The sequence below is a fragment of the Balearica regulorum genome, chromosome 12 (assembly GCF_011004875.1).
Source record: "Balearica regulorum gibbericeps isolate bBalReg1 chromosome 12, bBalReg1.pri, whole genome shotgun sequence".
NCBI classification, from domain to species: domain Eukaryota; kingdom Metazoa; phylum Chordata; class Aves; order Gruiformes; family Gruidae; genus Balearica; species Balearica regulorum.
This window is the reverse complement of record NC_046195.1, coordinates 3443976-3471791: the sequence shown is the minus strand read 5'-3', so window position 1 is coordinate 3471791 and position 27816 is coordinate 3443976. Positions and strand designations below refer to the sequence as shown.

General features: G+C 42.9%; 1 protein-coding gene across 1 annotated transcript in view; it reads left to right on the top strand.

The window, feature by feature from the left end:
* PSTPIP1 (proline-serine-threonine phosphatase interacting protein 1) overlaps positions 1 to 25078 on the top strand; it is a 56327-nt gene extending 31249 nt beyond the window's left edge. Inside the window, exons 4-15 of the mRNA XM_075764658.1 lie at positions 3817 to 3851; positions 4943 to 5049; positions 6950 to 7012; positions 8101 to 8199; positions 9976 to 10021; positions 10854 to 10933; positions 13576 to 13674; positions 14317 to 14413; positions 17458 to 17542; positions 19081 to 19151; positions 20783 to 20883; positions 22891 to 25078. Of these exons, the coding sequence (XP_075620773.1) occupies positions 3817 to 3851; positions 4943 to 5049; positions 6950 to 7012; positions 8101 to 8199; positions 9976 to 10021; positions 10854 to 10933; positions 13576 to 13674; positions 14317 to 14413; positions 17458 to 17542; positions 19081 to 19151; positions 20783 to 20883; positions 22891 to 23022 (1015 nt within the window). The 3' untranslated portion in view covers positions 23023 to 25078. The remainder of the gene's footprint in view (positions 1 to 3816; positions 3852 to 4942; positions 5050 to 6949; positions 7013 to 8100; positions 8200 to 9975; positions 10022 to 10853; positions 10934 to 13575; positions 13675 to 14316; positions 14414 to 17457; positions 17543 to 19080; positions 19152 to 20782; positions 20884 to 22890) is intronic.
* Positions 25079 to 27816: the final 2738 nt, after the last annotated feature.

The following is a 27816-nucleotide window of genomic DNA, read 5'->3' as shown; positions in this document are numbered from 1 at the left end:
GAGTGCCAAACAAGGCACCTCTGCTCAAATACAGAATGCGTTTTCTGCCTTGAAAGCAGGGGACAGGTTCTGCTGGGAGAAAAATCAAACCAAGCTCTCAAACCATGCATTCTGTAAATGTTTATCCTGTTAGGAAAGAGCTGCAGGCACTAGTGGTCAGTGCCCTAGAGAGCCAGGGTGGCTGTTCCAGCTTTGGTGTGCTGGATAAATTTGGATAAATTCACTTTGGAAAGTATTTTGCCATCTGCAGAGCAAGAATGCTAAAAAAATGGGTGAGCTTTACTGTAATGAGCTTCTCCCCTTGGTTCCCCTGCTCCTCTAAAAGCTCTGCTATTCTCCTTCTCCCCCTCCACTTGAAAAAACAAACACTGAAACGTGCATATTTTACAAGAGCAGCTCAATTCCGCTGTACTCGAGTAGTAGGAGACTACAGCAAATGAAGGCAGCAGTTAGGGTTGGTATTCCAGAAAACAGTAAGAATATTTTAGCCACTAGATGGCAAAAATCACCAGAAGTTGCTGCAGAGCTTCTGTTGCACAGGCTTTATCTGGCCCCCATTATTCTGAATTCAAATTCAATCCTGTTTCCACCAGAAATACGTTTTGACAAATCCAATCTTTAAATGTCCAAGAGGGAGTCGTTTAACAAACACGCACAGTAAATTTGCTTCCAACCCTATTTTCAGTGAGACACCTGCAGGAGGCTCCATGCAGGGATGCCCAAAGGGAAGGCTGGTGCTCTGTCTTTAGCTGGAGCACTGTAACAGTCTTCCAGAATTTACATGAAAATGTCAGAAATGAGCAATTAAAAAAAAAAAGAAAAAAGAGGCAAATCGCAAGTTTTCAGTTGTGCCTGAATTATTTTTAACCCAGGTTTTCTAATTTGGCCACAGAACAAACAAACAAAAAATCAATTACTACCACAACGCCAAGCAGCATAATATACTGAGAAGATAAAATACTCTTTTAAAGTGTCCATGAGAGTGAGACATCCTCACTTTGGATGCTTCAGAAAAAAGCCCTTATCAATCCTATTAGAAAGTCTAACCCACCCAGAAGAACTAAGTAATAGGTACAGTATATACAAACTAGCACAGACAAAATTAAAACTCACTTGTATGTCTGCTACATTAGGCGCTTCCATTTAAATCCCCCAAAGCACTGAAATGATATAATTCACCGATATAATCAGAGCATCTAGCAGCAATGAGGAGCTAATCTATAGCACTGCTGCTGCAGCCAGCACATCCCCGCAGCCCAGAAGTCATAAAGGAATACCTGATGGATCCACGGGCCAAAATTTGATTTATTTCTTCTCTCCCACACATAATTTGGCACAATGGCATATTTGCTACTCCCTTAAGCCCCATAAGGATGAGGGATCCGATTCACAGATTTTAGAAAATTATTATAAAAATAAGGCAGGAAATGGCTTAAGTCTCTTTCAACGTACTTACGGACCGTGGCCTTGCCCCAGTTGGCAGCTAGGGAACTGGCTAGACAAATCTTTCATACAAGGAGCAAAAGGCCAGAGCTTTCTGAAAAGGCCATTAGAGACCATGCAGGGGGCAAATGAGTCTCTCTGCAGCTCATAGCCAGGTGCATTACTACACCAGAAGACACACCAGTCCTTACAGAGAGCCAGTAAAAAAAAGAGAAAAGCTTAATGTATGGCTTAAGATTATGAACTAGTCTGATAGCTCAGATGCCTGGAAACCAAAAAAAAAAAAAAAGGCAGCAAATTGGTTTTGTCCTTGATATATACTGAGAAAGCACTATTTTTCAGTATCCACTACAGCAATTTTGCCAGTCTTCGCATAACCTGAATCACCAACAGCAAAGGAAAAAAATTGATGGGAACAATAGATTAACACAGCGTGAGAACAGTATGTGCAGTTTGCAAGTGTCCCCTACTTTTTAAATTCCTCTATTTACCTATTTCAGGCATGAAGTTGTCAGCACGTTCCCCGCCTCCTATTGGAAAATCCACACTAAAAAAGCAAATTTTATTTGTTGTATACATTTAATTTTTCAAAATAAACCATTACAGCTTTTAGGTGAGAAAAAGCTCTCTCTGCTGCTGATACTCAATGTGTCTTTTAATTTCAAGCTTTTAATTACCTTAGCTGGAAAGAATACTGTTTGTTTCCTTTGTGTTGTGAAAATGTAGTGTTTATCAAAATTTCACCCCAGACTCATTTTTTTGCAAAATGAGCCTTCAACATGTTTAAGTATTATTAGGACAACACTAAAAAATACTCAGCCCAGTATGTTTTCCCTGACTTATCTCAGGAGATTCACCACAACAAATCTAGTTGAAAGCTGAAAGAATCAAACAGCTCACTACTCATCTTTTCCGGCTGAAAGTCTTTTCCTGATATTTCTACAAATTCAGATTTGGAAGTGGATTGCAAGGCACTTATCACTGAGGGCAGGCCCAGCCTTTCCCCTCGCCTGGGCATTTTTCTTATGCCTGGCAAGGCAGCCTTGCTACTGGGGGAGCAAGCTCTGATTAGGAAACAGATGTCCAGCCTAAATTAACACAGGGCAATTAGGATCCTTCATCTGTCTCTTAAGACTCCCGAGATGACCCAAGAGATACAGGATTTCCCTACCCATCTGCAGTTGCACATGCCTGGGAAGTGATACGCATCCTTTTCTGGGCTCTCGGAGTAGCCAGGCTTCAGCCAGGGAGACTTTAGGTTCTCCATTAACAGGCTTTTCCCCTAGGCTCCCCCCTGGGGTGGACCAGGGCTCCATGGAGATCAAAGAACTGCTTCCTTCGGGGAACAACACACTCTAGACCTTGAGGAGATGATTTCCAAATCTGAAAAACCCCAAAATTGTACCACAGCCCTGGCTTATGTGTATACAAATGCCCTGCCAGCCTGCAAACTGGGAGCTAGAGCAAATTAGTAAGTTAAAATGCCTCTTAGAGACCATGCTCTTTTCTCTCCCATCACTTCTATGCTGGTATCTCTGCTGCTTTCTCAAGCAGCTTGCCAAAATCTGGACCAAAAAAATGGCTTGTCAAAACCCAGCAATCTGTCATTACCCTTTCGTGCCCTTCTGCAGCTCTACGTTGTAGGACCACTTAGTTGTGTAGGTCCATCCAGATAAACAGCATAACACCTCTTTTTGCTCATCTCCATGCTGTACTTCACAGCCCAGCACCGAGGCCTGATTTCACAGCATGTTTTATTCATGCTGTGCTTCTGGTGTGTCAAAAAACCCCTGGGAGCATCAGGGTTTCAAAGCCTTCATAGGCTCTCTGTACTGAGTCTTTTAAAGGAGAGCGAGCTGTACCGCATGGGGGTGCTCGGAAAGCATAGTATGGAGGACGCTGCGTAGCAGAGCTGCTCTAGCTTCAAGGGTGACTGAGGAGGAAAAATTTGCTAGTGCTGCGCTCAACATAGAGGGTGGAGCTGCTTTTGCTCTACCCTTCAGACTAGTGCTCTAAAACCCAAATCCCTTTGATCATCTTTATTTCACTCGGTTGACTTGTATCCATTGCCAAGGCGCAAGAACAGAGAAATGTCTGTTAACATTCACAGGCACAAATAAAGTGGGATTAAAAAAGAGGGTGCACATAAGGAGTAGTGCAATTCCTTGCTTCATGGAGCATTTTATTGCATTTCCTGATGGTAGCGGGTTGATGCTATTGTGCTTGTTAGCATGGTCAACTTCTATTCAAAGACTATTAAAGAGTTTTATCTCTATGTGGATCTTTGAGATTCTGAGAGACAGTTTTTCTCTAGATTCACAACCCATCCTTAGAAGCCTATACTAATAAAGTGCACTTGTTTCTGCCTCACAGCACACTGAAGGCAGCATTTGAGAGGCTCAAGCAACGTAAGTATTTACATCTTCCTTTCTGACCTGGGTAAGACAGGCACACAATGTTTCATCCTCTTCAGCCCTCTATTTCCAACTTTTTTATCCCAGTCTGTAGTTTGGAGAGCAGAGGAAAAGGACACTCACTGGGAGTCCTCCAAGGCTGGGCACTCAATCCACTCTCTGGTGGCAAAGAAAATGGCTTGTTCCTCAAGGTAGTTCTATCTGGATCAAGTCACAAAATATCAGCTCTGTGCCCTCTTCTACAAACCCTTGACATCAAAACAGCATGCTTTCTAAATGTGCCCAAGGCTGAATGAAAACCTTTCACACGTAGAAAATGCAACACCATCATAGCCAATAGGACAGCGTACCTGCCTATGGGCACCTGCTGTTTAGATAAAAACGCCCTTTTGAAAAGCAGATACTGAACTAAGGTATTTTTAGAGCCTGGGTGGGGGAGCTCAACATTTCTGGAAAATATGGGGTTCCATTTCAGAGGCACCAAAGCCAACAAATGCAGAGAAGTTACCAGCCACTTCAAACAGCATCAGCCAGGTGCTCTGAAATTCAATCCATCTTTGCTGACCCTTGGAATTCTCAGCTTGCAACCTTGTCTAATGACATTTGTGCAAGGCTGGGCACAACTGGCAAGCAGCTCCCAAGAGCAATGACAATCCAGCAGCATAGCAGAGGGAAAGCAGACGCAGGTGGTGACGATGGAGGTCAGAGCTCCTTCCCTCCCTCTGCACCGCAACATCTGACCTCCAGACCCAGAAGGAAGAGGGGTGGCTGGAGTAAATGGAGCTCTGAAGAAACGTAGCTGGCTCTGCACTTGCAAGGCTGCTCTGAGCGCTCCAGTTCTGCAGCGAGGAGTCTTGCCCATGCAATTTGCAGGCGCTGTGACAGGACCTGCAATAAGCCCTTTTCAGGTTGTGCGAACCCTCAGCAACGTCAGTGCATGCAGCAACATAGAGAGGCCTTTTCTGAGGCTGCCCTGTTCATGCCAAGTCATACAGCAGCCACATCCCAGAAACATCTCCTGAAAAATGTGACTTTAAATATAAAGACCTTTCCCCACTGACTATATGAATTCTGATTTGCTTTAGAAATCGAAAGTGTTGGAAACTCTCATATCCAGCTGGCAGTAATGCTGAAGGATGAACTGAAAGGAATAGAGGAGTTTCGAGAAAGACAGAAGGAGCAAAGAAAAAAGGTGAGGAACTAGTGAAATGTTGAAACAGATTGGGTCAATGGTCCATGCTGATGACCTGTCTGCAGCCACAGGCTGTGAATGTGGCAAAAGATGATAAAACATGCCCAGTGTGCCCTGTTCACTCCATATACTAGGCTGTGGGAGAAAACCTCTTTCTGATCCCAGAATAAAGTAGCGCTCTGAACTCAGGAGACAGAGGCTTTAGTCACTTTTACTCTCTCTGGTGTAACCGCAGATACTATTATTATTATTCCTCTAAGAATGTAATCCTTCCTCTTCTCTTTTTTATACCCTTGCTAACTGGGTTTCTTTGGTATGATCCTGCATGATCTCTAACATACACGAAAATAAAGGGATAACACAAACATTTAAAAACATAAAAGCAAATGAATATCATGCTGAATGCAACACCAATATATGCTGAATGACAAATACATGGAATAAATAGCATCTAGTTGATGCTGTATAATAAAAATTTGAGTATATTTAAGGCCACTTCATCCCCTATGGACTTATCAAGCTCCAAGTCCCTTGAAAAAGTTGCTCTCAGTAGACAACAGTGGTCACTCATAACTTCTCTGGTTCCATGGGGTTGAAGATGAAGACGGGACTGTCACTTAACACTGAAAGCACTGATTGACAGAGGAGTAAAATAAAATATCCAGATCTTTGCTGATTTTAAACAAATGAAAATGTGTATGTCCAGTATCCAATGCCACAAAAATCTTGTGCCTACAACCCTGACACATAGGAACTCGGTACAGTAGAGAACTCCAAATATGAGAGTGGGTAAAACCAGTGCTGCTACTGAGATTTGAGGTCCACAGTGATCTGATGAAGCAAATAAGGCATATCAAGACCGACAGCGTGCACCCAGTTCATCAGCATTCGTATCCCTCCCACCACTTTGCCACTAGGATTGGCAAAGAGAGAGGCGCTGTCTCCTGTTGAAAATAATAAGCCTATAAACTCAACTGGAAACAGTTAACGGGGCCGGGGGGGGGGGGGGTGGCGGGTAGTAAAACTGCTTTGGAGTCTTAGGCAAGCTTTTTTCTCCATCCAGCATGAGGCTGTAAGGAAGTCAACATTAGACACGCTAGATGGTGTCAGCATTTTTGGTAACTTCCCAAAATGCTGTGATCTGTGTTTCACTGTAGCTGCTTTCAGGACTGTGCTATTTAGCCCAGTGTGAAGCAAGTCTCTGGGTAAACCCGGAGAGAGTTTTGCTTGAGCAGAACAGAAAGATTAAAGGACCAGAAGTCCCACTGAAGAAACCCATACCCTGCCAAGTAACAGCACATCTCACTGTCACATAAGGCCGAGCATATCACAACTAAAGCCATAAAAGAGAATTCAGCAGTGCTTCCAACACTGACCAGATGATGATATGGAAATCAAATCACATTGAGCATAAATTTGCCAGAAGCAATGGCATATAAATTACACAGGAATTGTCCATTTTAAACACAAACAACTACCCTTGCTCACGTGGGTGAGAGTGGTTTGGCCTGCAAAGATGTGGGATCATGCTCTTGAACCAGCAAAGGAACTCTGCTGGCAGAGCTGATGGGCACTGTGCCTGGGTGTTATGCTATTTAATCTCCTTAAGGGGGGGGGGGGGGGAAAGGAGGAACAAAATTAAGATCTGCATCCTCTCTGCTATTATTGGAAACCACTGAAGCAGAATTATCTTGGATTATTTTTTTAGCTGGCATTTTGATGCTCTGTGTCACTTAGAAACCTGTCATTTATAAAAGCAGAGTGAAGTCATTTTCCCCACAGGCACGTGGCTCATAGAAAGGCTCTCACAATGGCTTGCCTAATCCTGTCCCTAAAAAAAGGGGGGGTGTGTGTGTGAAGTCCAAAGCACGAAATGCTTACTTCTGTGTGTTTCTTACAGTACGAGTCTGCAATGGAGCGCATGCAAAAGAGCAAGTTGTCTCATTATAAGAAAACAATGGAGGTAAGCAAGGGGGTTTTGTGCAGGTTTTTTGATGCAAACTGGCTCCAGGTTGAGACAGGGTGAAATCTGTATTACATGTACCTATATTTAAAGAAAAGTGAAGAATGCGTGAGTGTGTAAGAGTGCAAGAGCATGTGTGTGAGAGATTCCTCCTATGAGGAGGAAGCTAATCTTAGGAGGAAGCTAATCATCCCTGCCACAGTCACTGAAGAGTCTCCAAAACAAATACTCAGAAAATTAATGTGGAATGAACAATGCCTCAGGTCAAACAGAATTTCATTCTTTCTAGGCAAAGATACTTCCAGGAGCAAATGTAATTTTTCACTCTGCGTAAATACAATTTTAAAAACGGTGAAGGAATCTTGTAAACAGGAGGAAACCTCTCCAACTGGAAAGCTTGCAGGAGCAAGCTGGCTTTGGTTTCCAATGGGCAATTCCCTCTAAAGAAAAGTAGTTGCAGACCCATCACTGCTACAGCTGGAACTGTACCAGCAACTTTTATTTAAACATGGTGGTTCTAAATGAATCTCTACGACAGGGTAGTCCTTTGGTGCAAATAAGGATTTCTTTTGCTTCTGAGGACTACATTGAGACTGTTACCTATGCAGTGCTGGCTCTGTCTCAACATTTGAGCAAGGGGTAAGGCAACACCGTGACTGCAGCCACCTGATGCTTCAGGTCAACGCTGTGGAAATGACAACCCATGCCCACTGGCACCCTGGGAATGTGGGCTCCTCATTTTGTCTCTAGACCGTAGCTGGGAGAGATGCCTGATGCATTGATGGTGCTAGTGCTGCCTGTGTGTTTGTGATCACCCCTGCGGGGACCTGGCTGCAACTGTACAAAGCAAACAATTTCAGAGTTGCAAGAAGAGGGCCCGATTTATGCTGCCAGCCCCTACCCCAATTTTTCAGTTCTATTGTTCTATCTCCTTACGGTGTCATTGGGAATTTTTTCTGTTGCCCAAACTTGGGCACCGATTTGCTCCCCCAGGCTGCAAAAGAGACAATGCCCAGAACATCGAGCTGCAGATCATCCAGCCCTGTTCCCTAACCCAAACCCTCACATTTGATGTCATTTCAATACAGTCAAAGAAGACCTATGAACAGAAGTGCAAGGAGGCGGATGAAGCTGAGCAGTCCTTTGAGCGGACAAGTGCTTCAGGCAACCAGAAGCAAACAGAAAAGGTACCTTAGATGACAGTGCTATTTAGAGAGAAAACTGTGTTTTTTTCTTGTTCAAGGTACAAGAGAACACAATTGAACAACCCATTCTGCGGGATGCCAGGGACTGCTTTCCCTTCTAATTAACCCCTTAGAATCAAAATTAAAACAAAGTACCTTCCCAAGGAGGTCTTCCTTCACAGACTCCATTGGTAACCCTGATCTTGTTCTGTGATAGGCCAAGGGTTTTTAAAAAGGCTGGGAGTCATCTAATTAATTTATCCCAGGCTATGATCTAACTGCTATATGAATCCTGAAGGGACACTGAATGAGATTTTTCTCCGAAATTATTCATTAAAAAAAAAAAAGAAAAAAAAGACACAAGTCGGAAGTATGTCATGCAGTTAGTTTTGCCTTTTGGTCACTTACATTTAGTAGGCATAGTACCTTACATTAAAATGCGTATTTTTCCTCATCATTTTTCTCCTTATGGTTAGTTTAATTTCAACTAAATTTACAAACTCAAAAATAAATCATTGGAAATTAAGGCACTGCAGTCCTTCATTGCATCGTCTTGATACTTGTAGCTGACAATTCACTAACTTTTAATGGGAACATTTTACAGCAGAACAGATGGAGAAAACAAAATAAACGAACTCCCTTTGGCTCGATAAAAATCAGTGCAGTGTAAGCAAAAAGGATCAAAAATCATCTCAAGGAGCGGGGGGATGGCGACTCTAAAAACAGCATCAGAACTTTACATTTTATTTCCAGCATTCACTAATCTTTGATGAGCCAAACCCTCCAGCTTAGCTGTAAAGAGGGGATGAAATCCTGGCCCTACCGAAATTACGCCAGGACCCTTAGCAACTTCAATGGCATCAGAACCTGACCCAGCCCCTTTCACGCAGAAGGATCCTGGGGTGCTTCATTGCCATTGCTTCCACACGTACGGCAGCACATTTGAAATGCGCACGGCCGTCTCACAAGAAACATGTCAGCCGTTTAATTCTGTGCAGCACTCACAAACAGTTTGGGCCAGGTAGCAAATAAGAATGAAGCTTATGTTCCCAGCTTACTACACATTTTCCAACCAGCTGTGATGAGGAATACGGTCATAAGAACCCCTACCTGAGCCTTGTCTTGAAGGGCAGAACGGAAGAATGTGTTACACTGATGTCTAGAGCTGTGCATTAATGTACTGTCATCACCATCTGTGCAGAAAGACCTGGGAGAGCAGACCTGTCAATAATAGCTGTATTTTCGTTTGTTAAAAGCTGCAGATTTTTAAAAAAGAGAAGCTGTACTTAGAGTGAATTTTGCTTTTAGGCTTCCGAGTTGTTATGGGAAATAATCTGGCATTTGCAAAGTATTTCAAAGGCTGTGTATTACATGAGGAGCTTGGAAGATGAACAATTTTAACTGCCATTTATTACTGCTTATAGATATCTATTAGAAAAGCACATCAAACACTTGAGAAAAAACGGCAGACAAGCTTCAGGCCGGATCATGCTAGCACTGAGCTCCTATGGCAGGGATGCCTGAATTTATTTTGAATTAAATTGCCAGATTTCCCTTGAAATCAGTGGACCTATGCCTCCAGTGGTGAAATTCTGGTCCCTTCTTCTCCATAGCACACACGTTCAACTGAACGATGCATAAAGGTGGGACAGCCAAGAAGTGTTTGCAAGTTTGAGCCTTTCCCCTAGAAGGGGAAAGGGAGCAGGCAGCAAAAAAACTGTGGCAGAAGCAAAAGATATGGTCAGAAATTAATTTGGGATGTTTCTTTTCCTGTTTCAGAGTCAGAACAAAGCCAAGCAATGCAGAGACGCTGCAAATGAAGCAGGTGATGCTCTATTTGCAACTGAACTAAGATTTTTCTCAGCAAACATCTACCAGCACCCTGATTTTGACAGAGCATCATCCAAATCACCCAGGCTGGCTCTGTTTGAAGTCAGGTTTCCCAAAGTCACCTACCCAAAATTTAATGAGGAAGCTTGTAAAGAATGTCGTTTACATTTACTTTTCTTTGTGGAAATGCAAGTCTCCTGCTTTCATTAAAGAATTTATAGACGACCTCCTTCAGGGACTTCACCCAGGAAAGAAAAGCTCTTCTTGAAGCAACTTTGAAAGCCCAAAAGAATGGTGCTCGCATTGCCCCCAGCCAGCCTTAACCAGATACACTGACCCCAGGTTCTGAGGGTACATGAGCACGGTAGCATTCTCCAGCCAGAAACACAGTACATGTCCAGAAGGACAGGCCAGAAGACACCTGAGCTGGTTCTTGAGTTCAGACTTGTTCCTCACTGGTCATGTAAAAGTTTACACTAAATTCCATGGCTTACCTGGCTGTAAAGAGCCTAAGGATGCTCAGTGCCCATGAGCATGGTCCAGGCTCTTCCTCTCCGATTTGAATTATCCCTACTGCAAGGTTTATAGATGATCTGCAAACCATGCAGAGAGAAGCGTTGCTCTAGTATAAAACTGCAAAGAAAAAAACCCCAAATACCTTTGTGGCCCACCAGTTTCAAGCTCACACATTCTTGTAATACTCTAGCAAACCACAGGCCTAAAGTGTAAGAACCACACAGCAAAGTCCTAATAGGAGGGAAAAGACAAAGACTGGATCATTTTTTTCCTAACTGTTGGGTTTCTATTATGTGTGTCTGTGTTTACAGAGAACGTGTATAAACAGAACATTGAGCAGCTGGATAAGGTCAGGACAGAGTGGGAAAAGGAACATATCAAAACCTGTGAGGTAAACATTGACTTTTGCAGCAATATATTTGTGCGCTCTTTATTTTATCCTACTTGCAGATATCAGTCTAAGACCTGAGATATTATCCTAAGGGTTTTGCTGTTTGCTTTATACGGAGTCTCAGTAGATGTCTTTGCAAAAATACTGCAAAAACTAGAGTTGATTTAGACATAGCTGCCAGCTGTCTCACTTGCTTACACTCTTCTTGCTTGTTCAGCATATGTATGTAAATGTAAAGGAGGGGAATAAGTGCAGAGGTGCGAGAAGTGGAGCAATATATGAACTGTTACCATCTATTTGCAAGCATTTGTTGCCAGTTTTCACCCACAGCTTAACATAAGAATACACTAGCTTTAGGGATGATCTTCTATCACAGCCAAGATAAGGTTGTTTCTCAAATAATTGCTTCGTGACAAAATGTAATTTCAGTAGAAAATGAAGAGAAATGTAGACGTGAAAATTCATTTTCAGTTTAAAAATGAATTTCAATATTGAACCAAGAAGAATTCAATTAATCCATTAAAAATGAACAAACAAAAGATTCCCTTTAGATTATGTTTTCCAGGAGGCTTCCAGAATGGCTTCTTGTTCTAATGCAGGAGAGGTTTTTGTGTTTGGCGGGGTTTCGGGGGCTTTTTTTGGTTTTGTTTTGGGTTTTTTTTTTAATCTCACAGGTTCAATGGAGATTAAAATTTTCTGGCTAAGCTAAAAAAGGTGGTGATGGAAAAGTCTCTATTTCCATTACGCTGAGGATGGACAAGGAGATTTGCACTTGGTTAGTAAGTTTTGCACAACAATTTACAGGAACTGGTTGACATCCAAATCAGCCACACATTTGGTCATAGTAATCCTTCGAATACATTTGCCCATCTGCTAAAGTATGATTTTGCTGTTTACTTGTTGCAGGCTTTATTTCCACATAAAATAAAATGCCAGGAGCATAACTTTCCAGTTCTCTGCTTCCTCTTAAGTATTCCCTATCTGGGAGGACTGGAAAGCCCCACGGCTAGCACAGCAGACTTTCCATAGAAATTGTGACTTAATTTTCCCAAGATGCACATTTTTCCCCTTCTAAAACACTTTGTTTCTCCCACCTGGCTAAAATGTGAATAGCCCATAGAGCTTGTGGCCTCCCCACTGCTTAATTCAACCAACCATTCCTAAAGGAGGGGCATCTTTAACACCTTCTTTTAAAAGTGCTTGTAGATAGAAGAACTGAGGCATTTTTAAAGGCATTTAAAACTAGTAATTAGTACAAAAGCAGCTTAGGATCCCAAACTTCTGGCTGCACAGCAGGAAATCTGGAAGTGCTGAGGTCACTTAGGTCTTTAGCTGAGTGCTGGACATCCATAGCCCAAAAACCTCGGCTAGCAAGTGGCAGCACTGAGACAACCTTTGTCATGAGGGCTGTGTCATATTCCTTGGCATGAGATGCCCAGGTTCACTAGCAGTCTGTCGCACAAGCCGAGGGGGCACGAGGGATGTGTCCGACACAATGCCCAGCTGTACTTTGCAAAGGGCTTGACAAGTCCAGAGTCACTACACGTCCCTCTTCGATGAGCCGCATTTCCCAACAGGACACCATTTACCTGGAAAGTTCCCAGTCGGCTCCTGTGCTATTTCAGCAGCCCCAGGGGCGCTAGGCTGCAGCCACAGGCTTTTTGTTCGGAATGGATATTGAAATACTCATCCTCCACCCTTTAGGTTCTCTTTAAAAGCTTTTTCTCTCACAAACTGGTCCCCATGCCAGCTGACTCCCTTGACAGACTCTTTTTTTCTTTTCTGTTTTTCTTTTTTTAGATGGTAAGATATTAGATGGCAGGCAGCGTACCCAACTGAATGTTCTGCTGAATATTGTATACATTTGTGGTGTTTTGGACATAATTACTAGCAAATGGAGATAGAAACAGATGGCTGGAAGCATCTGAGCTTTTCACACCTAACAGAAAACCAAAAATTGATGTTCTACTTAGAACAGAACAACTTAGAGATCAGGGTGTTTTGGGTTTTTTCTTAAAGTTTTTAAAGAAAGAGTTTATCTGCCTCTTCCCCCAACTCAGTTCACACTTCTCCTCTCTTTTCCCCCTTCATTCTTCCCAAGCTGTGCAACAACATGAGAAAATCAGACAGCTGAAGGGAATAAACTCTGAAGAAAGAAAAATGCCTTCTCTTTACTATGAAAATAACCTTAGAAATAAAGAGAGGCCACTCCAGAGACCCTCAAATATTTTCAAAAGAGAAAAGTTTGGAAAGAGATTTTTAGAAGTCACAGATGGATATTTTTGGCTTTACCTCTAACATAAACAAAACCCTTTCATGCCAGTACCCTACTGATCTGTTAAACATCAAGATTTCAGTGCGATGGGCCGGCAGGACCCTGACTCTGAAATCCTTGGCAGTAGAGGTGGCAGTCAAATCCTGATACCGACTCCTTTCCCCTGCTTTACTTTTGCTTACAAAACATAACTTTAATTTGTGCAACCAATTAAATCAGTAGCCGATAAGACATCCTTTAAAACAGATCCTTCAGAATGGTTTGCAGACGTACGAACTTGACCCAGAGGAGCCCCAGCCCTGTCGCTGCCTGCAATGCAAATAACTAACTACCATGATACTACGTCATATCTCCTCTTTGGCTTTAGGTCTTCCAGCTTCAGGAGTGCGACCGCATCACCATCCTCCGCAACTCACTGTGGGTTCACTGCAACCAGCTCTCCATGCAGTGTGTGAAGGATGATGAGGTAGGGGCACCTGCCAAGTAGCTTCATGGGCAGAGGAGGAAGGGGAGTAGCAAGAGTGATCTAACCATACAGCACTAGCTTCCCTTCTCTGCGCGTGCTGACTGTCTCCAGCAAACCAGCTGTTGTGCATGTTCAGGGAAGGGGGAGGATTCTCAATCTAGCTTGTTCCCTCAAGATGTAAACCAGATATATGCCTGGATGTGGAGCATCTGTGTCACAGTTGGTGATGCTTACGTGTCCCCTCTCCTCAGTTTGCTGGGGAATGCTTCCAGCTACCAGAATGCTCAACCAAGTACATTTGGGCTCAAGCACAACTTTCAGAAAGGCATCCAGTCATGGTGTCAAAACTGAAAGACATAAAGAATACACTAGTTTTGACTTTGAATGGTTCTTTCTTTCCTGCTATTAATTACTTTATTACATTGAAAAGTCCTGGACTGCCTTCATCCTCTCTTAAAAGATTATCCAAAGCACAAATAAACAATTGTGTTTACAAGAATGTCCGTACAGGAGACACGCCAATGATCCATTCAGGTTAGACATGTATCAAGTATAAAGTGTCTCTTAAGGGGAAAAGTATTAATTGTTAATTCAATGTGGAATGTTAAAAATTAAATTAAATTCTTGGATTCTGTTTTGTAGCTGTATGAAGAGGTTCGGGTAAGCTTGGAGAACTGCGTTGTAGAGTCAGACATAGACTACTTCATTAAGACTAGAATGACAGGAACACAACCTCCAGGTAATTAATTATTCCTCTTGGTCTTGTCAGATGAGTCACCCATTAGGCTGAGGCTGCAGTTGTGCAGTACACGTCCTTTGGAGGAGAAACCCGCCGGAGGAGTTTCTGCTCCGGCTATTCATTCCCACCTGCTGCAGCTCACTTCCCCCTCACTGCGCTGCCATCGCTCCTTGGGCGGCTCTGAGTGGGATAGCTGAATGATCCAGGTTAAAAATAACCCTCCGAAAGAGGGGAAAAAAAAAAATTGTTTTGGCTTTTCAACCGGGCTCGTTTCACAGTCAGCTGAACTGACACCACTAAGGAGGTGGGAAACTGCCTTGCAGAGATGGCAACCTCAATTTCCTGCAGTGGTGACAAATCAGAGCAAACTTAACGTGTAACTGCACCCTGGTGTCCCCTTGCCAGAGATGCTGCCTCTTCATTTGCAGCACAGAAAGGGCCGCACTTTGCATTCTGTTTTGTTCCACCTGCCCAATGGGGAATAACATCTTTTTTTCCTCTCAGGAAGTTGTTTGTATAAGGGCAAGACCCCAGTTGGGGGAAATTTTGAATGAAATTGGCTTTGCTCCAGCATACAAAAGCAATGTAAGGTTCACAGACTCTGTCCTTACAAGCCAAAGCAGCCTTTTCGTCGACTTCAATGATCAAAACCTCTGGGCGGAAACAAAGACCGGGCCAGCAAGAGCTAAGAGCAGTTGTAAAATGGAAACATACTGCTCCAGGGTAGGAGTTCGCCAAACGCATCACCAGAAAGGCGGCTATCTAATGTTCCACGTGGCCAAATACAAACCACACCCTCTTACTTCAACAAGCAATACAAGAAATGTATAGGCTGAGTGAATGCTTGCACTTCTGTGCTGCTGCTGCAGTAAACAAAGAGAGAAAAATCCCTATTTCATCTCTTCATTAGCTGATGATACGTACCTATGATCTTTTCCTCCATTTTTTTTTTTTTACATCTGTGCACAGATATTGTTTCACTATCTGCTCTAACACCATACTGCTACATCAAAGAGAAAATCCCCTTACTATGTCCTCAGCAGTATCATTAGAGCTTACTTCCATTCAGAGTGGGGAATAAGCTATACTGGCCTAAGAAAATTTTATACCGATAAAAACCTTCCACACTAGGAGTCATATAGGTGCAAACATCAGCAGCATGAACGCTCTGTCCCAAGGGATAATTACCTCATACAGGAACAGCTTACACCCCTTTGATTTCATCGCAGAGCTCAGAGCTGGCAGCAATGACACTCTAGAAACTTCTTCCACAGAGCTGGATGCTGCCGCTAAATCAGCGCCGAGCTACCTGGGGCCTGTTTTTCACGCAGCCTTTCTGTCATTACACCTATGATGATTAAGAATTGGGATTTGGGGATTTTTTTTAAAATGAATATATTGATAGTGGTGCACTGGATGACATTTTGCTGCTACAGTTTATTCTTCTTCACATAGGGAATTTAAATACACTGATATAGGAGCATTTACCAAAGAAAAACTACGTTATCACTGGCAGAAGGGAGAACTGTGCCTTGCAACAGTGTGAAACAACTTCTGTATACTCAGAAATTTCTAATTCCCAGCTAGGTTGTTTTGTGGGGTTTTTTTCCCCTCTATGTGAGATTTCTCATTCTCCAGTTGCCTAGGCAATTTTCTGCAAACAGCTCTTGGCTATGTCAGGACTCATTTCTAATAAGAAAGAGGTGGGAAAACCCTTGAGAGCTTTATGAAAGGCAAAGAAACCACCGACTTGCTTTTTTGTTGGGGTTTTTTTGCCACCTTCTAGAAGGTGACATGTTGTGGAAGTAACGTCCTAGTATCTCCACAGCTCTGGCTAATGAGTTTGCACAGTAGCACACGGTGAGCTGTTGATCTGTTTTATTAGTGGCACAATGCGGGAGGAAACCCACATGTGGTTTTGCATTGTGTAGCAGGAGACATTCATCCTGACCAAGCCTTCTGGTTTCTCGATGCTATGGCTCACTCCCCTCTTCTACCTAATCTTACAATGCATTACAGACTAGAAACTATACCAAGGTGACAATCTAGAAAGGTAATAGGAGACCCTTAAATTGGTCAGAAAAGTCCCTAATCCTTATTTGTAAGGATTCTTCACACTCACTAGTTGTCCATGCCTGCTCTGCTTATGATCTTGGCTGACCCGATGCGAGAATGTCAACACAATCTTTAGCGCAAGTCCAATGTCTGTCTTAATTTGCTGGTATCAGAGCTGAGATAATACAGTATCGCAGACTTCACTCATGTTTATTTGGCTTTAACACAAAGAAGGCAGAAAGGGTGTGTGGCCAGCAGCTCTAAGCAACTACATGGGGATCTACGAGATGAAAAAGAAATAAATCCATCTGTAATTATTTCACCTGTAAAGCTAGACTTGGGAATGGTCTCAATTTCACCCTTAAGGACACCATAGGGGAGAGCGAAGGAACTGCAACTGAACTGCAAGGAACTGCAACTTAACTGCGTTTGAGAGAACAAACCCCAAATATCTCTGGGTAAAGAGCAAATCAGCTCTCAGGAGGTGGATGGGGGAGATGTGAAAGGTAGGGAGACACTCAAGCACAAGAACAGACCAGGAAATTGCTCATTATTGCTCTTGGCAATAATGTTCAGAAATCTCCCCAGCTACACAAAAATTCCTGACTCAATACATTAAGAGAAACAAAACACACTGCAGGCAACTGTATCAAGAACACGGTCCCAGGCCCACAGTGACCATGCTCTGCTCCCTTAAATCCTGAGCTTTAAGGCAACAGAGGAAGCAGTCATGGAGGAAACTGCCTTCTTAATTAGGGTTAGCCACAGCTATTAGAATGGTTCTTCAGGACCTTGGCTGTCCTCATCTCAGGTCAAGCATGCCTTTCTACCAAGGACGTGCCTGCTTACAATCACTTGAATGGCTTTTGTCAAGCCCCCAAGGTCCCCCCCGAGCAGCCCCTGGTGGTTGTGACTGTCGGATGCATTCTGATAGGCAGAAAAAAAAGTTTTGCCTGTTTGAAAACCTCATTTTTATTGCTCTGCTACAGCTGCAATAGGATATGAGAACTACTACAGCAGAGAACCAAGCAGAGGCAACAACAGCCCAACCCAGTCTTGTGGGATGATGAAGAGGTGAGTGGCAAAGTGGGGTTGCCAGAATAGGTATTTCTCTGTATGAATGGCAATGTATGATGACAGGAAACAGGACCCAGAAAGCTATTACTTCCTTCATTGTAGCAAGAGGCAGCTACGTATCAATAAATATAACTTGACAGAAGAAGTAAACCTATTAAAAACCAAAGTCAGGGTAATTTTGCCACGGCCTAGTGGGAAGAGAGACAGGGGATGAGTTCATAAAACTATTAGTTGGCCAGCAACATATAGCATTCACTTGTTTCCTCTTTCTTGGTGAGTCATGGCACCAGCAACAAAACCACTTTGTTCAAGGGAGGGCAAAGGTGAATCTTGCTGGGAGCAAAGGCTGGGGAGAGCTGTCTTTTTCGGCAATACCTCCTGGCTTACTGCACCGCCCAGCTGAGCAGAACAAAGAGCCGCTCTCTGTATCTAGACCAAAGGAAAAAACACTTGCGGAATAACTGTAATGATCAGGGAGGCAATTTTTCTTTTGCAGATCCATTTATGCTGGTAAATGCTGCAACATGGATGCAGTTATATCAGCAGAAGAGCCCAGTAGATCTATTCATTTAAATATTTTATATTAAAATGGCTAATTCACAGCAGGAATGGCATTATATTTAAAGCAGAAGAGCTTTACATTCTGATATACCTTATTACAGGACAAAGACAAGGAACAGGCTGCGATCTCCCACTTAAAATGTGGTCCAGGCTTGTTAGTGAGCTGAAAAGGTTTTTATACGATACTTTGTTTTTCAGTTGGAAACCAGATCTTTTATAATAATGAATTCTAATGCTACATCCTATACAGTTACAGAAGACAAGCGTACTGCCATTTAGAATACAACCGTGCTCTGCATGGGCAAGCAGCCTAGAGACACTCTGTCTGAATTTTTCAGAAACTGTTGAGTTTGGATGTCCATTTTCCAGAAACATTGAGTGTTTGCCAGCTGAAAAATCAGACCTTTAAATATGCCTTAGGCATACAATGCTATTTCTATCTATGCTTGAAAATCCTAACCCATTTTCTCCCTTTACTTGGTCTCTGGTACCCAGCTGTGATACAGAAAATAACTAGGGATAGATTAAAAAAAAGTTCACTTAAACTCACAGTTTTTAGAAAGGCTCGTTATACAAGCTTTGTATTTTAAATTGTATCAGAGTTTTCCTTAAAGACAAAAAGATGGTAATCTCTAATAAACAACTGATAATTCTTATCATATTAATGTTGTGAAATAATTGGAGTTTTGCACCATGAGCCTTTGGATCAACAACAAAATACCATCTGATGCATTTTATGCACAATTTAGTGATGGCTGATGGTTCAGTATTCTGCTGCATTTTTTAAAATATATTTTTAACTGAAGATAAATATATCTACAGCATAAATGAAAATAGGCGGCCACAGGAAGAGGTGACATCTACCCAGTGCTGTAGCAGATGGAGGGAAGGTTGAGTCAGGCTGCTGAGACGAAGGAATGCTCATATCCAGTCCTGTTCACTCATTTTCTCATTGGCTTCTCTTGGTTCTGCAGATTCTCCGGACTACTGCATGGAAGCAGCAAAAACAACACGGAAAGCGCCACTCCTTCAGCCCCTCCTCTTGGTATGCCTCTTCAGGAACTAAGTTTACCAGATGTGTTTGTTTTAGATCATATTGCTAAATCAAGCTTTGACATGGAGCAGAAATGGTACAGCAGATACTCACATGTTGGCAGTCAAGAGTAGGAGTAGTCTGGAAACGAATTTAGCTTGGATGTGTATTAAACAATTTTCCCAGTTTAAAGTGCCAAATAATCCATATAATCTTCAAAACCTCTGTCGAGGCAAGGGGGAACTGTACATTGAGAACACCACAATCTGACTTAAATAATAGTTTTCTCCTACGGTAGAATAGACTACCTCTAAAAAGCCCAAGAGAATACCTGAAGTTTTTAACAGACCAGATTCATGCCTTATGAATGCAAATATCCATCTCGTTTCACAGTTACATTGTCTTATCGTAACCCTTGCAACTAGGCATTTACCAGATGACATTTAAAACACAGTATATTTTGACGATGCAGAAAGTAACAGCTTATGACATTTTTATTGGTTTGATTTAAAACAAAAACATTTTATCTGTGATTCTTGCCTAAAGAAAACAAAAAGCTGATTTAGAACAGCTTTAAAATACACAGAAATTAATTTTCTTTGTCAGGCCTGCCTGCTTGGGCACCCAGAAACACAGCCCAGACTATCTTACTTGTTGCATTTGGTGCTCAGCCAGGGGAGACTCTCCAGTGCTATCAAACACCAGCTGGACCTGCCAGGCACCAGCTTGAGCACAGGGAGAGCAATGCAGCATTGAGCAGTTGAGGGCAGTCGCTCCTTCTGAATTTCCTTAGGTTTGGGACAGGAGGGGAGAGTGTTTCCCAGACAAGACCCCCAGGAATAGCAAACGCAGTCTGTGTTCAGCTTTTTCAACTGCTCCCATGCTTGTCTTTCAAAATCTGAAAAGCCAAGGAGCCAACAGCGCTCCTTACAGCGGGACAGCTGAAGCAAGGATTGACTGTGGGAAGGTACAGGCACCTCGGCTGCTCCGTGTGCTGTCAGAGCGCATCATCCCACCGAGGAGTCATATACGGGAAACCTCTACCCACCTCAAAGGCAGGGGAAGCTCCCAGGCAGATGGTGGGAAGGAATAAGAGGTTTCCCTAATTATGACAAGCTGGATTAAAACAACATCTTCCAAAAAAGTTATGTCAGTGAGAAATAGCTAGCTGGGAACTATGTAAATTACTGGAAAATGTCTGGTGACCCATCGGCACAGTATTTTCCATTTTGCTCAAGGGAAAAAGAAAAGCCCTATGTGAGTCACTGAACTGCTAGAATTTTATACCACCAGTAGCAACCATTTTAAACCAGTTTAATCACAGCATTTCCCTCTTTGGATCATTTGGATTGTGCTTTAGCAGGGTAAACATTTTTCCCAACCCAGATGGGGCTAAAGCTAGTTCCTGACTTCCCACAAAGTTCAATGGGTGCATTGTCATCTAATCAATGGGACACAGTTTTTGTGCAAGACTTTACCTACAGTTCAGAGCAGCTTTTCTATACATGTACATCTCCAGACAGAGAAGGAACAGAAACCCTTGTATTTGTGAACTCTTGCATATGATCCCATGCATTTATAAGCAACTGAACTCTTTGTTTCTGTGTGTGGTTTGGTTGTGGTTTTTTTTTTTCTTCCCCTAGAAGAGAAAACAGACGGAGTCTATGCATCCATTTTTGCAAATGAACAAGCTGGAATCACATCATCGCAGGACTACAGAGTACTTTATGACTACACAGCCCAGGTAACAAAAGGCTTCAAACTAAATATTTCATAGTGTCAGATTTAAAATAGATAATGTCGATCCAAACATCTTGAAAGTGTTAATTCTGTGAAGGAGGTGTTACCTTCACTTTACAGCCAGGGACACTTAGAGAATTACTGGTCAAGGTCACATGCAGAAGCCAGGAATCCCAACTGTCAGTTCTTGGCGCACATCACTAGCCCATGCTGCCTCAAGATAAAACAGTAACATTTTTTGCAAGTGATTACACACCCTAAATTAATGCTGAGCTGTTACAACCTCCTTCCAGAGATACAAGAGACCGCAAACACATGGAAAACTTTATTTTTTTAGAGGATGTTGGCTAAGTATGCAGTATTGTGCATTCTGAACTTACAACTCTTGTGAAATGTTCTCCTAGGGAAAATGGCTACAGATACCTTGTGTAAAAAATACGTGACACATGCTTATCCAGGAACTCTTCTCCATTTAATCTCATCATCTGGAGAGTCCTGCTCCAGTTTAACACACTGGCTTCAACTGAGGTGCTCTTCATGCTGGAAAGGACTGAATCCCCATAAATGACGCTGTTTCCCTGTACTTCCATGTTGTAAGTTGCAGAATCGCAGTGGACTTGGTCCACATACCAAAAGACTGTTGTAAAGAGCAGCCTGCAAACTGGCACACTGAACTCTCACTGGCTTCAGATCTATCCAGGCACGGTACTGTTAGTAAAGTTTATGAATGCACTGGTTATGAATATTTTCTTATTCAGATGGACTCCAGAACCTCTTGGACTCTTGCTAAACCATTAAGCCTCCCCTAATGGGACTGTCACAATTTAATTACATGTCAGTTTAAAAGTTTCTTTTGTTAGCTTTAGATTAGCAGAAGGAGCAGCATCCAAGAGGTCTTATACTACGGTGCAGAGACCCTCACACCAAGGGACCTGCCAGCAATAGCCACCATTGAAGAAATGCTGGAATGTGACAAAATCAGATAGCCAGACAAATTATGAAAACACAGAAAGGGCTGGAAAGGAACGCTTCCTCTTATGTACAGCAGTGTTCTGACACCTTTTATTATGTGTTCTTTGTTTTGCTTTGTTTTAAATCCTCTTTTATTATTTGCCTGAAATTTCATCCAAGCACAGCTCAAAGTACCTCACTGTTAATGGCAGTTCCCCTGAGGAGACTGCTGGATCTCTTTGTCAGATCCTTACTCCAGGAGTTGCCTTAAAAATAGGACACGCACAGATTTTCCCTGCTGAGAAAAGAGCCTGTTACTACTTTCAGTATATTATATATCGAGGCCTCTCACTTTTCAAGTCCATTCTTACCTACTCAGGTACATTAAATTTAGATTTAGCTGACGCATCAAACATTATCTGGAAGGCTCTCTTACCCTGTTTTCTATGTTACTACACTGCGGGTAGCAAAGTGGTTTCCTATGGAAAATAGGACAGCACTAGTGAACAGACTGATAGCTGCCTGAGAGCTCAGTGATAGCTTCCTTGCGACTACTCCATTTGTCTTGGAGATAAAAGTTACCCATCTCAGGAAGAGTCGCTGTAACTCCACTGGTAACTGCTGTTCTGGATTAAGAGACCCGAGAGATCTATTTAAGGCCTGGATTAGTAGAGCCACTGTTTTTATCTCCCTTGGGAATTAAGCTGTGCACTCTTATGTAGCAATACCTGCAGACTACGGGAGGGTCATGGTTAGCTGGTTTAGGACAGTCGTATTTAACCCCTTCCAGCCTTCCCCAATGATACAACAGTCAAGTTGCTTGGGAGGAGACACCATGGAAGCTGGGAAAATTTGAGGATCTTAAGGAAATAGCCAACTCAGTAACTGCTTAATCCCTCACTGCCTGGTATTTCAGGCTCTTTCCCAACCAGAAAGACACCAGCAGACTGTTGATGAAAGGCAGGGTAAAAAAAAAAAACAAAACCAACCCACCAGAAACATGCTTGGGCCCTCCTGTGCTCTCAGGCTAACCGTATTTCCTTTCCCTGTCTCCTTTCAGAACACGGATGAACTGGACATCAGTGAAGGAGACATTGTAGTTGTCATTGAAGAAAATGAGGATGGCTGGTGGACAGCAGAAAGGAATGGGCAGAGAGGCTTTGTGCCAGGGTCTTATCTCAAAAAGCTTTGATGAAAAGAAGCCCCAGTCCTCAGACTTTAAAAATACTCTATTACTGAAAACAAACACCACACAAGGTCTGCTTCAGCTGACTAAGGGCAACCCGTAATGCTGTCTTATAAAATTACCAGTCAGGAAATAAGCAGTCCTCTTCCTTCCTCCTGCCCCATCCCAGCACCTCCTGGCCTATGCTGTCTGCAAAAACCGTCTTCAGAGAGACTAGGACTTGCATTTCTTACCACGGTTCTTCCTACCCTCAGCACACAGTGTTGCAAAGCTTTGCGAATCTGGGAGGAAAATTCTGCCCAGAACTTAACTGCACTAAAGTAAAAAGATCAAGGAAGCAAGTGCTGTTTCTCCAGGATGGAGGACCATCTCCAGCCAGCCTGGGAGCCACCCTCATAGCCACAGCAGCAATGTTCTCTGCCATGGATCCCCTCTTCTCGCTGCACAGGCCATGCAAGCATTTTTGACAGCGGGGTGGAAAGCACACTCAGAAAGCAGGTAGCTTTGATGTCGCAGGGTCTTAGCTGTACAAAGCAAGAAAGAAGCTCTCTTAAGTTCCTTTTAACAGCCCTCTTTCAAGTTCCCCTTACAGCACGCAGGTAACCAGGGAGAAAGGTGAGGAACTCTCCACCGTTCTTTATCAGTCACTGATGAAAATATGAAAAACAATAAGTCCAGCTAGAGAAGAGCACTTGAAGGACTGAGACACATCAGTATAAGAAAACACAGGGCACTCCCCATGGCTCTGCTTTGCACTGGATTCTGGGGCAGCAAAATCTGCACAGATGATGAACCCAAGGCTTGCTGTTGCCTTGGTTGGATGGTTTCCCTGACACCTCCCTGGATCTTTTCATGTTTGAAAAAACAACAAATAAGCAAAGCCTCCAGCAGTACTGCACTGTCCTGATCCCTCTCCTCTGAGCACCAGAGAGGTGCCAATCACCTCTTCACACAATCTGCATACCCGTGCCATCGATGCATTCTCCTTTCAACTCCTCTGCCCACTTGGCTGATCCTTTTCTTCCCACAGGCTTTTCTAACGGCCAGCTACAGCCTCTGCACCTCTGGGATTGCTGGCACAGACATGTCCCAGTTCCTTTCCAGGCACTTTTAACGTGCTTGTTGTTCAACAAACCCTCTTCAGAGAAGTCGCACTGTACAGGTTCACTGTATTTCACAGATTTCAGCTCTATCAGTCTTTCCAGTTTAATATTTAAGAACGTTTCCAACTGCCACTGTACTTACCAAGAGATTGATAGATACCTTCTGCCACTTTTCAGTACTTCTAGATGGTTAAAAAAAATAAAATTCAGTGATTTGATCTAAGCAGAGCACACTATTTCTGGGGGCAAAATGACCTTGTTTGCCAGGGTTTCAGGTCTTAAAACTGAACTAAGTCAGTGAAAATGAATCAAATTGCTACCCAAAAGGCACAGAGCAGGCAGGAACTGTTAGCTAAGACACAGCAGGAAAGACAGAGAAATCTAGACAGAAGAAAAAGCCATAATGGTCAATGCAATTATTCCTTAAATGAAACAGAATGAAGGTCAGAGGCACTTGCTGTACCTTATTCTAATTTCTTGCTTCACTAATGGAATGAAAGTTGCTGCAGGCCCTTTTTCTTTAGTTCCCTGCAGTCCTTTGCACAGACACGCTTACCCTTCCCACACTTCTTCAAGTTATTATGCAGCACATCTGCATGAGCGCTGAAGGGGTCTTAGTACCTTGCATTAGCAGGGGCTCAGAGGAACTGCAGGAACTTGAATGGCATTTAAGGCATGAGGTGATGTGAACAGTAGCGCTCATTTAGGCTGAAGATGTTAACAGGTTTCTGTGACCACATCCGAATTGAACGGTGACAGAAAGATGGTCCACAGTAGACTTCAACCAGGCCACCGCACTGTAAATGGCAGCTGTCAGAGACAGCTACAACATCGCTTTTTATGTAGAGAGGAAACCTAAAGTATGAGAGATTTAATATATTTGCTTCTTGAACACTCACTATTTTACTAAGAGAACTGTAATAAACCAACAAATACTTAAATAAATTTAGGTAGATATTTTGCAAATTATCTTAATTAAAGAGAAAAATAAATAAATGAGATGCATCTCCTCTAATTACACGTGACACACGGATTTTGCTGAGACTCCTCACTTCTCTGGGGGCCCAGCCAGCCTCACACAAGGCACTGCAGTACCTAGTCCTGGTTACCCCTGAAATCCTGTTACAGATACATCTACCACATGGTCTACATCACTGATAGACAGCTAGTGGAATGGTGACTGCTGTTTCTACCCCATCAAATCATTTCATACTTTTGATGTTAAACTCAGGAAACTGGTTTCCTTTCTACCTATCTCCTCTTCTGTTAAGTAAATACTGGTTTAAGTGCAAAAGGCTACGGATATTTCAAAATCTACCCAGTTTCATAGCATTTGGGTCCCACATGCTAACTCCAGACTGTTCAGGAAATGAAAAAGCAGCAACAATGTTTTCTTATGATTCCTCAGCTTTACAGTGAAGAATTTGGCCAGTAAGTAGTTACCAAGCCCTATCTAGGCAGTTTGCCCTATCAGTGTGGCAGCACTTGCCAGAAATAGAACAGAGATATCAAGAAATACCCACACTCTCTGAGTACACCCACACTTTAGGTGTCATCCACCCTCATCAGTACGAAAAGCAGGAAGGTCAAATGTAGGCTACTGCATTAATAATATTGCATTAATAACGGTGTTTCCTCTCCAGCTTGGTAACATTTGAGCAACAAAACTGATGCATTCAAATAATCATTTAATTTTCAAGTGAAATGGGAAACTGAAGCGGACCCTTTCCAGTGGGAGACATTCTTAAACTAAACTCCAACATTTTTGGTTGAAATTCTTTTTGGACAAACACTTCCAACTGAGCCTCCACTTTCATTTTGACTACCATCTTTTAGCAAGGAGGTGGCAAGCAACCCATAGGGACAAAACAACAGTGGCAAAGTTGTGTGTTTGCCAAGCTAATGTCCATTTCATAGCACATTTACAACAACCAGACTACCTACCTCTTCACTGACACTGTTAGTGCTCTGGGTGGGTGTACACACAGGAAGCTGTTCTCAGAGAGCAAGGAGCATGTTTTTGCAGGCTGCTTTGCAAGGGGGAACCTAATTGCCAACCTATAGCCCGTGGCTAGTATCCATATACAGACAAACAATTAGTAATTAACGAGAAGTTAACAATGTTGTTACTGAGCTGTTTTTGACTTAGCACTGCAGGACTTCAGTTTGCACAACAGACAACAAGTATTTCATGCTGAACAATTTCAGACCTGTAACTGTTAAGTCTAGAAATTTTGTCTAGGCCCTAACAAACAGGCATCATCTATCCACGAGGGGCAAGAAAGATTAGGCCTCATTTCCCTCACAAACCACAACAGAGTAAAAACAGAGGTTGACACCTGCTGCTCTTCTAGATGGGATTTTTGATTTGAGGAACATGGACATGAGATTGATATGAAAGCGTGTAGTGGTAAGCTGTTCTGGTATTCCTCTAACCACAAGAAGAATTCAAAGGTCGAAAGTAGGCAATCCAGCCCAACGGTACCCTTAAACCAAACTCAGATATGCATATTATTCTTTTTTTACCATATTATTATTAAGGGGAACAGGAAAACCTGTTTAAAAAAATCACATTTAACCAACAACAACCAAATATAACTAGGAAATGACTACAAGGGCAGCGTGAGGCCCATCTCTACACAGAACAGATTTCAGCTGCTGCCGACAGCATTAAGAGCCCACAAGCCAGTAGTAAAACTTGGTCAAACACAGTAGTGTCAAACTTAGAAACAGAGAGATCCAGGAGACCCAGCTCCAGGACAGCCAACGCAATCAGTGCTTAACCACAAAGAACAAACCTCCTGCCAAGCTCACAGGTCCACGGCTACAGACAGCTACCTTCTAGCATTTTTTACAACTAGTCAGCTGAAAGGAAAAAATCAACCCCTTTACCATCCAGCAGTCAGCAACAGCAGGAGCACAGTGGCTGTTCAAGGTTTGAAGTGTTTGTCACCTCCTTGAGGACCCTAGCTTGAACTCTGTGTTACAAATAACCTCGACGTACTTCAGCCGAAGTGTTGACTGATCACATACATAAGAGATATACAGTACCAAGTCTTACCTTAGATTCCTGTTCGTCTTGCTGCTTCAAGAGGTGCGTTTGAGGTCTAAGTCTCCTTTCCAGAGATAATCTTCTAGGTAAAGACTCACGACTGCAGCTCAGACCTCACTGATTACTGAATGCAGTTTAAGTGGAAGCACACAGGTGCCAAGAGGAGATTCATCACAAGCCAGGCATCAGGTGGTGCCTAACAGGAGCCTGGTTGGGCAGGAAGAAACATCTAACCTAACCACTGGTGGGTAACTAATACGCTTTCTTCTCTGGTACTATGTAACCTCTTGGCTGTATCATTACTAGCTGGCTTAACTGTGCAGGCTCAGAGAACTCTGCATCAGAACTATACAAACAGTCTGTTGCACTGAAAGACCACTGTTAACCTTCAGTGTGGACTGACAATGACTCTTCATGGCGCAGGACAAAGCCTAAAGGCCAGAAAAAGCAGCCTCCGCTGCTCAGTTCCATCTCTTTTGCCTTGCTTTGTTGTGCTCCAGCCTCGCAGGGCTGGGGCATTGAAAGCGAGGGCAGTTACCAGCCACATAGCTATCAATATTTCACATGCACTCAAAGAGAAACTAGGCTCATTACCAGTGAGCAAGGAGAGCAGGAAGGTGCCCTTAGCTTGGCCTTCACCCCAAG